This window comes from Triplophysa rosa, linkage group LG5 (assembly GCF_024868665.1).
Source record: "Triplophysa rosa linkage group LG5, Trosa_1v2, whole genome shotgun sequence".
Lineage (NCBI taxonomy): Eukaryota > Metazoa > Chordata > Actinopteri > Cypriniformes > Nemacheilidae > Triplophysa > Triplophysa rosa.
This window is the reverse complement of record NC_079894.1, coordinates 4,717,614-4,730,449: the sequence shown is the minus strand read 5'-3', so window position 1 is coordinate 4,730,449 and position 12,836 is coordinate 4,717,614. Positions and strand designations below refer to the sequence as shown.

Genomic DNA, 12,836 nt, shown 5'->3' with positions numbered 1-12,836 from the left:
TCATGTAAATAAGCTCTAGCCTCTTTTGTAAAAAGAATATAACATTCTCAATAAATTGAATTTAAATGAACATGAACATATTATCACTTAAATATGAATATAATATGAATCTGTATAGTAAAACCATGTCATGACTACTGCCAGTTGCATTTCCATCATAAGAAAATATTGTTTTTTAAATGATGGAAACACCTTCGGCAGTGGTGTTTTTATTATTTTTTGTTTTAAGACGCTTACACATATTTTTTATGCATGCACAATATGTTATGTAAGGTAACTTTCTGTGTCATTGCGGTATTTGAGTTGCTAATGCTGATTAATCAGTGTCTATTGAGAAGGTCTTGTTTACGTCTATTAGTGTTGTTGTTTTCCATCAGATCAACCTCTAATACACTGCCTACGATTCAACTTGGGGGCCACCAATGCACAAACACACTCCACCAGAGTATAACAAAACATGCCAGAGAAAAGACACAGGAGGGGGGAAGAGAGAAACCGCAGGAGAGAGCGGGAAAGGGATGGCGGGGAAGGCGAGGGAACAGAGAGAGAGAGAGAGAGAGAGAGAGAGAGAGAGAGAGAGACTTGTAACCTGTCTGAAAGCATTCCACTAGACTACACAGTGGAGGAATGCAGGCTTTGTCTTTGATAGTAAACTACACGCCTAAAGAACAGAACACACGTAAAAAAGTCAAAGCACACATACAAACTTTGTTAAGAAAATGTAAGAAAATCTATTCTAATATTTATATTCATGTTCCAAAAATTATATTAAATCAGGGTCTAAATGATATTAAATCATAAAATGAATTCATTACTAATTGACACGTTGAATTAATATAAATGTAACTTTCAAGATGCTGTGCAAATAATACTGAAATAAATAAATCAAAAATAATTAAATATTAATTTGTTTAAGATGAATGAAACATCAATAAGAGCTCACGTCTCTGATCCACCTGCATCTTTTCAGTGCACGTCTGTTTGCCAGAGTTAACAGTAAAGTTGCCGTTCTTATAATAATATTATACATTTATGTATTAAATAAATGTAAAGTTTCCCTATTGTGTTGATGGTGACCATACATTACAACACAAAGCATGTTTGATCGCACAGCATCTTGCGCGAACTTGTTAGATGCGTGACTTTTATTTTGAAAGGTCCGTTTCCGGCGACCGTCGGGAAATTCTTTGGGAAAATAAAAAATAAAAGTGGGCTGGACGGTGTCCGCAAAGCCAAGGGGTTGAATTCGTTTTAACTGGCTAACTGTTGACGACAAAAATTCACTCTGGACCGATTTAATGGACAACTAAGGTAATGGATGCAGATTTTCCTTGCTTTAAATGATTATCGCCACAATTTTAAACAGAAGGGATAGGAAAATGCAGCGTTTTGAGCAAGCTAAGCTAGAGCTAGTTGACACCCCTTTAGCCAAATGTGTGTACATTGCGTCCTGCTCACAGATATGCTAAATTATTTTATTTTATATAAACAATAAAGGGTTAGACTCTTGAAATCTATGTATTAGAAATCGCATCTGTTATTGTGTATGGTTACCATTATCAATATTCAAGGCCCTGTCAAAATGTGATCAACAGCATCACGTAGCAAAACGTTATTATGCAAGTTTATCGCTTCTGTTTAGACCACGTTTTGTTAGTTTTCATACATATTTGTGTGTTATTTGCAACATCATTGTGAATAATGACGAAAAGATCGTGGTTTGATTTAACTTAGTTTTTTTAAGTTTACACCGTGATAATGATTAAAGTTACGCTTGAAGATTAACTGCCAGAGTTAAAAAGTAAAGTGTGTTAGAAGAGTCCAGTGAACAACACATTGGCTCGTGATTTTGACTTTGTTTACACAGCACATGGTTGTGACTGTGTATTGCTCTGTGTAGTCATACTCAAATGTTTTTCCTGCTGGGTTAAGTGTTGGCCTGTTTTTTTAATCAACATGAATTAAATATCATATTTTGTGTGGTTCTCAGGGGTACCAGTGGACGCCCAGATACCACAGGAATGGATATCACAAGCCGCTGCACCTTGGGTGACCCCAACAAGCTCCCGGAGGGAGTGCCCCAACCGGCCAGGATGCCCTACATCTCGGACAAGCATCCTCGGCAGACCCTGGAGGTCATCAACCTGCTTCGCAAGCACCGGGAGCTGTGCGATGTGGTTTTGGTGGTGGGAGCCAAGAAGATTTATGCTCACCGAGTGATCCTGTCGGCTTGCAGTCCTTATTTCAGAGCAATGTTTACGGGTGAACTGGCTGAGAGCAGGCAGACTGAAGTCGTCATTCGGGATATCGATGAACGTGCCATGGAGTTGCTCATCGACTTTGCGTACACCTCACAGGTAACGTCCTAAAAACAGGTGTCTTCATTTGGTTTAATTGTGCAGTGAACTTCGGAAGACTCTTCTGTAGTCTGCTGTTTTGTGCTTCGTATTGATGTTCAATATTAAACCTCTGTGGTGGTCTGTAGGTGACCGTGGAGGAGGGTAATGTCCAGACGTTGCTGCCCGCTGCCTGCCTGTTGCAGCTGGCAGAGATTCAGGAAGCCTGCTGTGAGTTCCTGAAGCGGCAGCTGGACCCCTCTAACTGCCTGGGCATCAGGGCCTTCGCCGACACTCACTCCTGCAGAGAGCTGCTGCGAATAGCTGATAATTTCACCCAGCATAACTTTCAAGAGGTACTGGCTGCTCTCTACACACCCTCCATTGTGTTCACTTTGATTGTCCTTTGACTTTGATCTTGAAGCTTTCTTCTTTGTTTGCTTTCATTTTTCTGTTGTTTTTGCTCACATTTGGTTACACAGCACAAGTCCTGTCTTTACTAATCATATTTGACATTAAAATGAATTACAATCAATAGGGATTCAAGTTTGTGTTTTGGTTATACGCCTTTAAGAGTGACTTCCCCACGACTAATTTTAGCCCTACATAACGGAACTTGATTCCTTTTTATGTCAGCTAGTTTAGGGCTCACTGATGACTGTGCAGCACTGTTATTTTTGACTACGGGGATCACTAGTGTCAAATTTACACCCTGTAATATCATCAATGCACTGAGGTGCTTTAAACAGCGTTTTAAAACGATAAAGATCCTCGTTTATATTGCCGTTTTTCCACACTACACTATTGAAAACGCATGTAACATGACTATTTAGGCACGCTGGGCATGCGCACACAAATGTAAACAGTTGTATGCGCATGCATACAAGTTGGTTGTCGATGACACTTGGTTACTAGTTACAGACTGGCCAGTACAAAATGAACATGATGGCGAGGAAAAGCAAGGACGTCTTTGTGTGGATATATGAGGTGTTATTCACGTTATCAGGCTTGTTTGATTTCATCGGTCTCGTTTCTCTCTCGTGGTGCTGTAATGTCACCGGGTCGATCACCGGTGTACTCTGCACTGCATGAAGTCGAACAAGCCAGTTGTTTACACGATCGTTGCGAGGCTGGTCATTGTTGCCTTCAGGTAGCGTAATGGCTCATATGACAGGGACTTAACGAATCAGGGAAGTTAACTCAATGATACGGAGTAGACGACCCAATCAGCGAGCGATTGTGGGCAACCACGCCTGCGTATTCTAAAGTTTCCGTTTTCGTCCGTTTACACAGAAACGTAACCCAAGAGTTTTTCAAACTAAATCGGGGTCTGCAGCATTTACAAAAGTCGAAAAAGGTCGAAAACTCCGGAGTAGTGTAAACGCCAGGCGTTTTTAAAGAAAAACTAGTATAAACGCCGCCTGAGGCCTTAAAGAGCTTTTACACCAACACTATTTAGAAAAGGCTTAACCTTTATGCTGTGTTCACACCAAACACGAATTGAACTATTTGCGCAAGTAAATTGCGTAAAAGTAAAAAAAGAGACGCAAATAGATGGGAACTACGACGCGAACAATGCGCAGTGGGCGGCAAAAATTTCAACACGCAAGAAATTTGCGTGAAGAGCTCATTGACACCTACTGTTTGACATGTCCAGATGCGCAAAGACACTCCCCGTTGCGCAATGTTTTTCGTGTCACTCATACGAATATAACAACTAATTTTGCAAGTAATAAAGAGTGAGGAATGTGATGCTTCGCGTTTGGTGTGAACACAGCATCAGGGACTAAGTCTAAAAATGTCAACTATTTTAGGGCTGTGCTATTAATCATATTCAATTTTCAATTTCAATTTTTTAAATAATTAAGGTAAAACAATTTTTGCTGCGTTCTGTTTTGCAAGGACTGTATGAATGTATGCATTGACTTTGTTTCCAAAGTCAATTAGCAATCGTGGTACATAATCTTGATCTTAACATTGGGCAAAATAATTGTTATAATAATTTTTGTCATATATTAAATGTGTCCTTTGAGATTGTTCCTGTAAATAGTTTCGGATGAAAACATCTGCCAAACAAATAAAATAAACCTAAAGGTACAGTTCTCCCAAAAATGGAAATTCTGTCATCATTTACTCACCCTCGAGTTGTTCCAAATCTGTATAAATTCCTTTGTTCTAATGAACACAGAAAGATATTTTGAAGAATGCTTGTAACCAAACAGTTCTTGGCCACCATTGGCTACCATAGTAGGAAAAATGACAATGGTAGTCAAAAGTTCCCCAGAACTGTTTGCTTTCTTCAAAATATCTTCTTTTGTGTTCAACAGAACAGCAATTTTCCCTATTATGGTAGTCAATGGTGGCCAAGACCTGTTTGGTTAAGAACTGAGGGCAAGCAAATGAAGAAAGAATTTCCATTTTTGTGTCCCTTTAATTCATCTTTCTCTGGGATTTAATTTGCAAGTATGTCTTATGTTCATAATCTTTACTTTTTTCAGTGTTCAATTTGAGTTATAGAATTTGTCAGATTGACTGTCAGATTAAAATATGCTATAAATATTCACTCTTTATATAATGAAGACAAAAGCTGAGAAATGTTTTCTTATTTATATGAATGATATTCTTGGTCAAATAAAATGCTGTGCGTCATATTCATTTATAGCCCTGTTTGATCGTTCCTGGTCTTTAGGTGATGGAGAGTGAAGAGTTCATGCTCTTACCAGCCAACCAACTGATAGACATCATCTCTAGCGATGAGCTCAATGTTCGGAGTGAGGAGCAGGTGTTTAACGCCGTCATGGCATGGGTCAAATACAGTATACAGGAGCGCAGGCTTCAGCTACCACAGGTCAGATTTAGACATTTGACTATAAACACGACATAGATGTGTCTCTGTGTGTTTGCATGTAAATGAATGCTATGATTCAGCCATATATTGGTGAGATCAATGAGAATAATTAACATATGAAACCCTTTGTATGGTATTGTCATGGCAACAGGTTCTGCAGCATGTGCGTCTCCCTCTTTTGAGCCCGAAGTTCCTGGTTGGGACCGTGGGTTCAGATCCTCTAATCAAGAGTGATGAAGAGTGTAGGTGAGTGCAGACTAGGGGTGTCCCCGGACCCCGACTAAGGATTTACATAGTCGAATCAGAATTGTCACGTCTTGCTTATAGTCGACTGATATGTATGTGTGTGTGTGTGTGTGTGTGTGTGTGTGTGCGTGCGTGCGTGCGTGCGTGCGTGCGTGCGTGCGTGCGTGCGTGCGTGCGTGCGTGCGTGCGTGCGTGCGTGCGTGCGTGCGTGTGCGTGTGCGTGTGCGTGCGCGTGCGCGTGCGCGTGCGCGTGCGTGTGCGTGTGTGTGTGGGGGGGGGACGACACCAGGCGGTTAAGGGTACAAGCGCAAAGTGCAGCGCAACATTGATGCACCAAAAAACAATCACACATTCATTTACAGAATTTGTTTAGAACAAAGCATACCTTTACAATAAATAAAAATAAGAAATGAAACATAATAAGCCAGAATCAAGTCACAATGTGCAAAATAGACGATTTTAGGCTAAATGACTGAAATGCAGGTGAACATCATTTTCAAAACACAAGCCACAAATAGTTAAACCTCACGTGACAATGCTGTGCCATATAATACTAGACCAGATCTCGCCTCAAAACTATTTTTAAAACTACTCGATAATAATGAATACATTTTTACAAACGGGAATACAGGCAATGATTACCAATGAACTACCAATACAGTTACTTTATTTACCGCATGTAAAGGAGGAATGCAATAAAGCATCTTACCATTTAAACAGTCAAAAAGTCCCTTTCACCTTTTTTCCTGCGCATTTTTTATCCGTCCTCCTGACTCGCACGCTTGCTTTCAGTGCAGAGAATGACAGGTTCGGAAAGTTTGCGCCGTGCTTGCTATATGCGGTGATTTTGGTTATATTACTTTATTATTTTTTGTGTCACGCAGAGCAAAGTTCAGTCTAAGTAACGAACCACGTGCATTTACAGACAAACTGTTGAGTCATATTTAAATGGCCAAGATACGAAGAGACGCGATCCTGCGCTGGGTCATAGCCAGACCTCGCGCTCATATGCGCCGGGGGTTTCGGTACCCAACCCTAAAAATGCCCTGTTTCTTTACATCATGAATAATATTTTTGGCGGCGCAGTGCGTGTCTGCCTGCTACGCCACTTCCCATATAACCAAAATGGCATGATCCCCATTGCATAACACCTTTGCGAAGATTCGACTGTGAGATTGGTAATCGAATCAGGCTCCTCCTATCGAAGCATCGAATCTTCGACTATTCGGGGTCACCCCTCGTGCAGACATCAATGTTTGAAATTAGCTGTTGAAATGTGTCAACACACTGGAGCAGTCTGACTTTGAGTCTTTTGTTGATGTTATGTTTATTTAATGCACAATTTTATCTTTAAAGTTTTAATGGCCCAGTTTATTTTAATTAAATATTTAAATAACAGTTTTATTTCTTTGCAGGGACTTGGTGGATGAAGCAAAGAACTATCTTCTTCTACCACAAGAGCGGCCACTAATGCAGGGGCCTCGAACCCGGCCCAGAAAGCCCATTCGTTGTGGAGAAGTATTATTTGCTGGTGGGTGTTTTCATGCAGAGCGTGCACTTGAGCTGTCTTAAAGGGATAGTACATCCAAAATATCTGTCATTTATTCACCCTCATGTTGTTCAAAAACTGGGAACTTGGAATACAAAAGAAGATATTTTGAGAAATGTCTCAGTGGTTTTGTGTCCATACAATGGAAGTCAATGGGGGCCAGTGTTGGTTGGATAACAACATTCTTCAAAATATCTTCTTTTGTGTTCTGCAGAAGAAAGGCATATAAGTTTGAAATGACAAGAGGGTGAGTAAATGATGACTGAATTTTCCTTTTTAGGTGAACTGTCCCTCTAAGTGTTGCCAATCTATTTGATTTTAGGGATACTTTTTCACTTTATACACACTTAAATAAACATAATTAAAATCTCAATCTGTGCATTTGAGAAAAAGATAAAAAAGTCACTTAACCGACTTATTGTTATCTAAATGAAAACAATAATGTTTGTAGGGCAATTATTACAATCACTCCTGTACTTACACTTTTAACTGAAGAAATGCTTGCCATATGTAATTTCCTCTCCAGTAATGTTGTTGTGTTTTTTGTGACTGTATTGTCTGTTAGTGGGCGGTTGGTGTAGCGGCGATGCCATTTCCAGTGTTGAGCGTTATGACCCGCAGACCAACGAGTGGAGGATGGTGGCATCCATGAGCAAACGACGCTGTGGAGTTGGTGTTAGTGTTCTGGATGATCTTCTGTATGCTGTTGGCGGACATGATGGCTCATCTTATCTCAATAGTGTGGAGAGGTATGCCACCTGATCAAAGTTTGTGCTTTGTTTAATTGTATATACCTACTGATAATACGTTTTAAAAATATTATGCAAAACTTGTCAAACACATATGTATCAGTGTTGCCCTCTGCTGGTTTGTGGCAGGTATGACCCCAAGACTAACCAATGGAGCAGTGACGTGGCCCCTACCAGTACCTGCAGAACCAGTGTGGGTGTTGCTGTACTAGGCGGGTACCTGTATGCGGTGGGAGGTCAGGATGGTGTCTCCTGTCTCAACATTGTAGAACGGTCAGTAATAAAATGAGCATTCATTAATAACTTGTGTATCTGATGACTACGTGATCATGACCTGACCTTCTAATATAATAAAATCTATGCTGTTTTGCAGGTATGATCCTAAAGAGAATAAGTGGACTCGTGTTGCTTCTATGAGCACTAGACGGTTGGGTGTGGCTGTAGCTGTACTGGGAGGTTTTCTTTACGCAGTCGGAGGTTCAGATGGCACATCCCCTTTAAATACAGGTCAATACTGGAGCAAAAACTTGTTGCTAGAATTAATCCAAAGCGAACAGACATTGTGTGTCTTTATGAAAATGATTTCAGTGTTTTGACTGTGTCTGGCTTTATTATACGGCTCTCTGGAATACTTGATTCTGATTCTATGTTTTTCCACTTTGTTTTTGGCATCTCCACAGTGGAGCGGTATAACCCTCAAGAAAATCGCTGGCATACGGTAGCACCCATGGGTACCCGACGGAAACACCTTGGCTGTGCCGTTTACCAGGACATGATTTACTCTGTGGGTGGCAGAGACGACACCACGGAACTGAGCAGCGCCGAGCGATACAATCCTAGAACCAATCAGTGGTCCCCTGTTGTTGCAATGACGTCCAGAAGAAGCGGGGTATGTGTTTGGGATTGTCAGACCCCAGCTGTGATGAGATTAAAAACGCAACACCAGTAAAATTCTCTCTATTGTTCAGGTCGGTTTAGCTGTTGTAAATGGCCAGCTGATGGCGGTAGGAGGATTTGATGGTACCACATACCTGAAAACTATAGAAGTTTATGACCCTGATGCCAACACGTGGAGGTGAGTGTGTGTTTACAAAGCACAAGCTTCAATCACATTGTAGATGACTGCCTAACGGTTTGTTTTTCTGTTCAAGGCTTTATGGTGGAATGAACTACAGACGGTTAGGCGGTGGAGTCGGCGTAATAAAAATGACCCACTGTGAATCGCATATATGGTAACGTCCTCAGCATCCACCCCACAGATGCCACACTGTAGCTCGTGCCTCACAGAGACATTATGCATCATGAAAGAGTAAAGCCTGGCAGAGACTGAATTCCGTCTCCGGTTACTGAGATGGCAAAAGCCAAGGAATACCATCTCTTGAAGCTGCTCTGAGGATACTCATCTTTACAGCCATAGACCATTACTTCTTTTGAATAATAATCTGATTTCTCTTTCATACTTGAGTGTAGCCAAAGTCATCTTATTGGAGAGAAAAGAAAAACAACAGGCGGAAACGCAAGAGTTCATTTACTTCTGTTACAAAGCCACGTGGAGGTCAAACTGAACATTTATTTTCCTGGAAGGAAGTAGGTCTTCACTGGGCAACTTGACTTGATTGAAGACTAACTACAGATAGCTGAAACATTACCGGGGAGTTGCGTGAACGCTGCTTGTTCTTCTGAATGAGTGTTTGTACGATTGATATTCTTGTTTTATGAATTGGATGCACTGTGATAGCTTTACCATTTCTTTAAGTTGTTTGATGTCGTATTTTGAGTTGTACACTGCGTGTTATCTGTTCCTCTGCATTCTTACCAGATGCAAGTGGATTGGTTGATCTTACATTTTTCTTGTGCTGAAAATGCAGTCGCTCCCATAAAATGAAGGCGTTGCGGTAAATAAGTTATTTCTAAAGCAGTCTAAAACAAGTTTGACATATTATCAATTTGTTTACTTTTATATAACTGAATGCATCAATGAATCAGTCCATGCACTTTAATCCACAAGATTTTCTCTAAAAATATTGTTGGATGTATTGTTTTATGCATTTTGTTCTTTATTGTTGAGGATCCAAGGTGAAACGGTTTCATTTTTTCTTAATCTGAAATTTAGGAAGAGGTTGCTGTAGTGGCCTTTTGGAAGTGGAAAAACTGCCCACTTTGTCAATTCTATACTTTTTAAATGAGCACCCCTTATTAAATTGACAAGTTATGTATTTTCCCCCTGCGACAGTTACAATGTGCTCTAAGCATAGTGTTAAAATCTGGTTTCAGGATCTTACCTTATTTAATTTTAAAGATTTTCACCAATTGTCTATACATTTCATAATGATGAACATGAAAATAAAAAACAAGAAAAAACCTGTTGTATTGCTAAAAAAAGAAATGTATACCATGAGGTGTATACGCCCATCAGTTGTAAATAACTAAAGCATGTAATCAAAGTGTCTTTATTTTTCCCATGAAGGATTGTTGAAAATCAAAGAAGAATGTAAATAAGGTTTATGCCTTTAATTAAATTGCATTTTTACACATATCCTAGGTGATACTTATTTAAAAGGTCAATTTTGTGTTTTGGACATACAAACTGCAAACCAGTTACTAAATAAACTCATGCTTGTAGATCCTATATACATTTCTATAACATATCTTTAGACGGTTTGATTCAAACACTAACATGTTGCCATTACCACAAAACCTTTATAGGATCATCTCAAATGCCTTACTGAAATAATTTTGTGCCAGTGAGTTAATGAATCAAAAAGGCATTGAATAATCTATTAAATGAAGATCACAAGATTACTCTCTTAAGTGTTCAGGGATTTAAATGCCTGTATGCCATTTTTACATGTTGCAATATAGTTCATTCCTAAACAGACATAAATGCCAATTACTTTGTCTAACTATTTATGAAATCCTATACATGCAGTTGATAAAACAGCCATTTGAAAAAAAGAAAAACAAGAGATTTTAAAAGCTGGAAAAAACATATACATATTTTACAACGCATTTAAAAAAAATAAATGGAATTTAGAAAGCAAGCTTTAAAAAAGATAGCGGGCCTTATGTGAATGATGTACAAATAAAAAAGAGAGCGAGAAAGAAAAATGTACAAATCTAAAATATACTGCAGATCTTAAGTTGGCATTTTCAGAAGGGCTCATTCTGTCAGCAGCGTTAGTAAGGTTGTGATGTATTCACTGTTTCCGATCTAAAAAAAGGGAAACAGAAAAATGTAAGAAAACGAAGTAAACAGATATATTTTATTGACACTTATCAAATGTATTAGAATTGACAAAGCGCTTACCTTAATTTTCCCATCAAGATGTACTGATCCGAGAGCAGTGGACACCTTTAAAAGTATCCCAGCAGACAGGTACATCTTAAAATGTCTGAAAAAATGAGTCTCCAGCCCATTCATGAACGACTGCACCTCCTTGATATCAATCCTGTCATCTCTACTTTCCTCTGGGTGAATGCCGTTCCAGAGCCCCCACGCATCCTGTGGGTTTACAGTATACGAGACATCCAAGGGCGGCTGTGTTGGCATCCTCCAGGCCAACTTCAGATACCTGATATTACAGGTGGGGTGGCAGCCAGTCCACAGAGCAGCCAGCCAATTGAGAGTGGTGGAATTTAAACCCAAAGGACCAAAGTTACAATCAAAAGCTCTCTCGAACCATGACTTCACCAGGGACGTTAGAGATTCCGGTCCACTCGTGCAAAACAGAGGGAGGCTGACGAAGTCAGGAGGCAGAGACCTCAGGTACTCCGGGTCACCGTTGACACACGTGAGCCAACCACGCCACACCACTTTTGGTGCGTCTCCTGAAGCAGCAAACACAGGCTTGGATTGGATCTAAAAAAGATGAATGAATGAGAATGTCACCGAACATTGCGCATAGAGTGGATGCGAGCAGAGCGGCTTTAACCAAATACAGAAACACAATTTTGTAGGAATAAAGTAGTCGTGGTTTATTGATTGCCTAAACATTGTTAGAACATAATTGTGATCATGCAATTGCTTACTCACCTGAATGAAAACCGTCTCAGCATCCTCCTCGGTCCCGGCCATTCCGAGCAATGCAGTAAACGTGACAGTGAATCCCACCTCTAAACCCACTTCAACTGCAACTCCTTGCCGTTTCTCTGCCACAATGAAGGCTGAGAGATGTTTCGAATATGACTTCAGTTGTGTGTGTCTAAAGCCATGCAAGGGGGAGACATAAGACAGCTTCCACTCATTTTTCACCAAAAGAGCAATGTGCTCCGGGTCGACCTTATCCTGAAGAGAGAAAAAAAACATTCAACATTCAAGCCACCAGACTGTGATTACAACATTTATTTACTGAATAAGACAGTTAATGAAACATGTTCAAGGTAGCTTACTGTGATTATTTGGGATTTGGCAGCCCCTCTGCTGGTTGGGACCCTCAGGACTGTTAAATGTCCTGGTGTCTGCCAGAAATATGACGGTGCTTCCACACAGCTCCTACCGTAACTCTTGCTTCTACGAGTAACAGGCCTGCAGGCGGGAGTATTGACCGCACTGCAGAGAAAAAAATAAATAACAGAGCGCATTACTTAACAGTTAATGAATCAAATGTGAAACATATCGTAATTTTGTCAAATATAACAGACTTCAAATATCAATCAGATATTGTTAAAACCTTTTAATTAAACACAACCGTATCAGAAAAGAAAAGTCACGTTTGGATAATCGTTTCTGTTAACGTTAGTAACGTTAGCTGGCTGGCGTAAATCCAAACCTCCGCAAACAATATAAAGTGCAGTTTTAATATAAATAAGTCACTCGTACGTTACATGTTGTGTTTAAATAGCATTTCTAAATTGCGTTGCATAGTTTCAACGTTTTAAAAACAAGACTTTAATCCACAGTACCTGCCTCGCCCCTCCATGATAAACAAAAAACAGAGCCGAAAAACCGGAAGAAAATTTGAACTTCCCGCTTTCCCATAATGCAACGCGACCAGACAGGAATAGTAATCGATTGATGCTTGCGTGGAATAGTGTGTTATATTATATCTGCATTTATTCGAATACGGATTGAATTTAACAAGACAAAGAAAAGGTTTAAACTCTTCTAA

At 39.9% G+C, this 12,836-nt stretch overlaps 2 protein-coding genes across 2 annotated transcripts; one reads left to right on the top strand and one right to left on the bottom strand.

Annotated features, from left to right (window-relative positions):
* The first annotated feature begins 1,195 nt into the window (after positions 1-1,195).
* klhl20 (kelch-like family member 20) lies at positions 1,196-10,357 on the top strand. The gene is made up of 12 exons (XM_057334772.1): positions 1,196-1,311; positions 1,991-2,357; positions 2,486-2,692; positions 5,026-5,184; positions 5,336-5,430; positions 6,846-6,961; positions 7,545-7,728; positions 7,858-8,001; positions 8,102-8,235; positions 8,409-8,617; positions 8,697-8,803; positions 8,880-10,357. The coding sequence occupies exons 2-12, from the start codon at positions 2,022-2,024 to the stop codon at positions 8,962-8,964; spliced, it is 1,776 nt and encodes a 591-aa protein (XP_057190755.1). The 5' UTR covers positions 1,196-1,311; positions 1,991-2,021; the 3' UTR covers positions 8,965-10,357.
* cenpl (centromere protein L) lies at positions 9,175-12,662 on the bottom strand. Its single transcript, XM_057334773.1, has 5 exons — positions 12,631-12,662; positions 12,118-12,277; positions 11,762-12,013; positions 11,036-11,587; positions 9,175-10,939 (listed from the first exon to the last, which is right to left on the bottom strand). Exons 1-5 carry the CDS (start codon positions 12,645-12,647, stop codon positions 10,889-10,891), a joined length of 1,032 nt encoding a protein of 343 aa, XP_057190756.1. The 5' UTR covers positions 12,648-12,662; the 3' UTR covers positions 9,175-10,888.
* Positions 12,663-12,836: the final 174 nt, after the last annotated feature.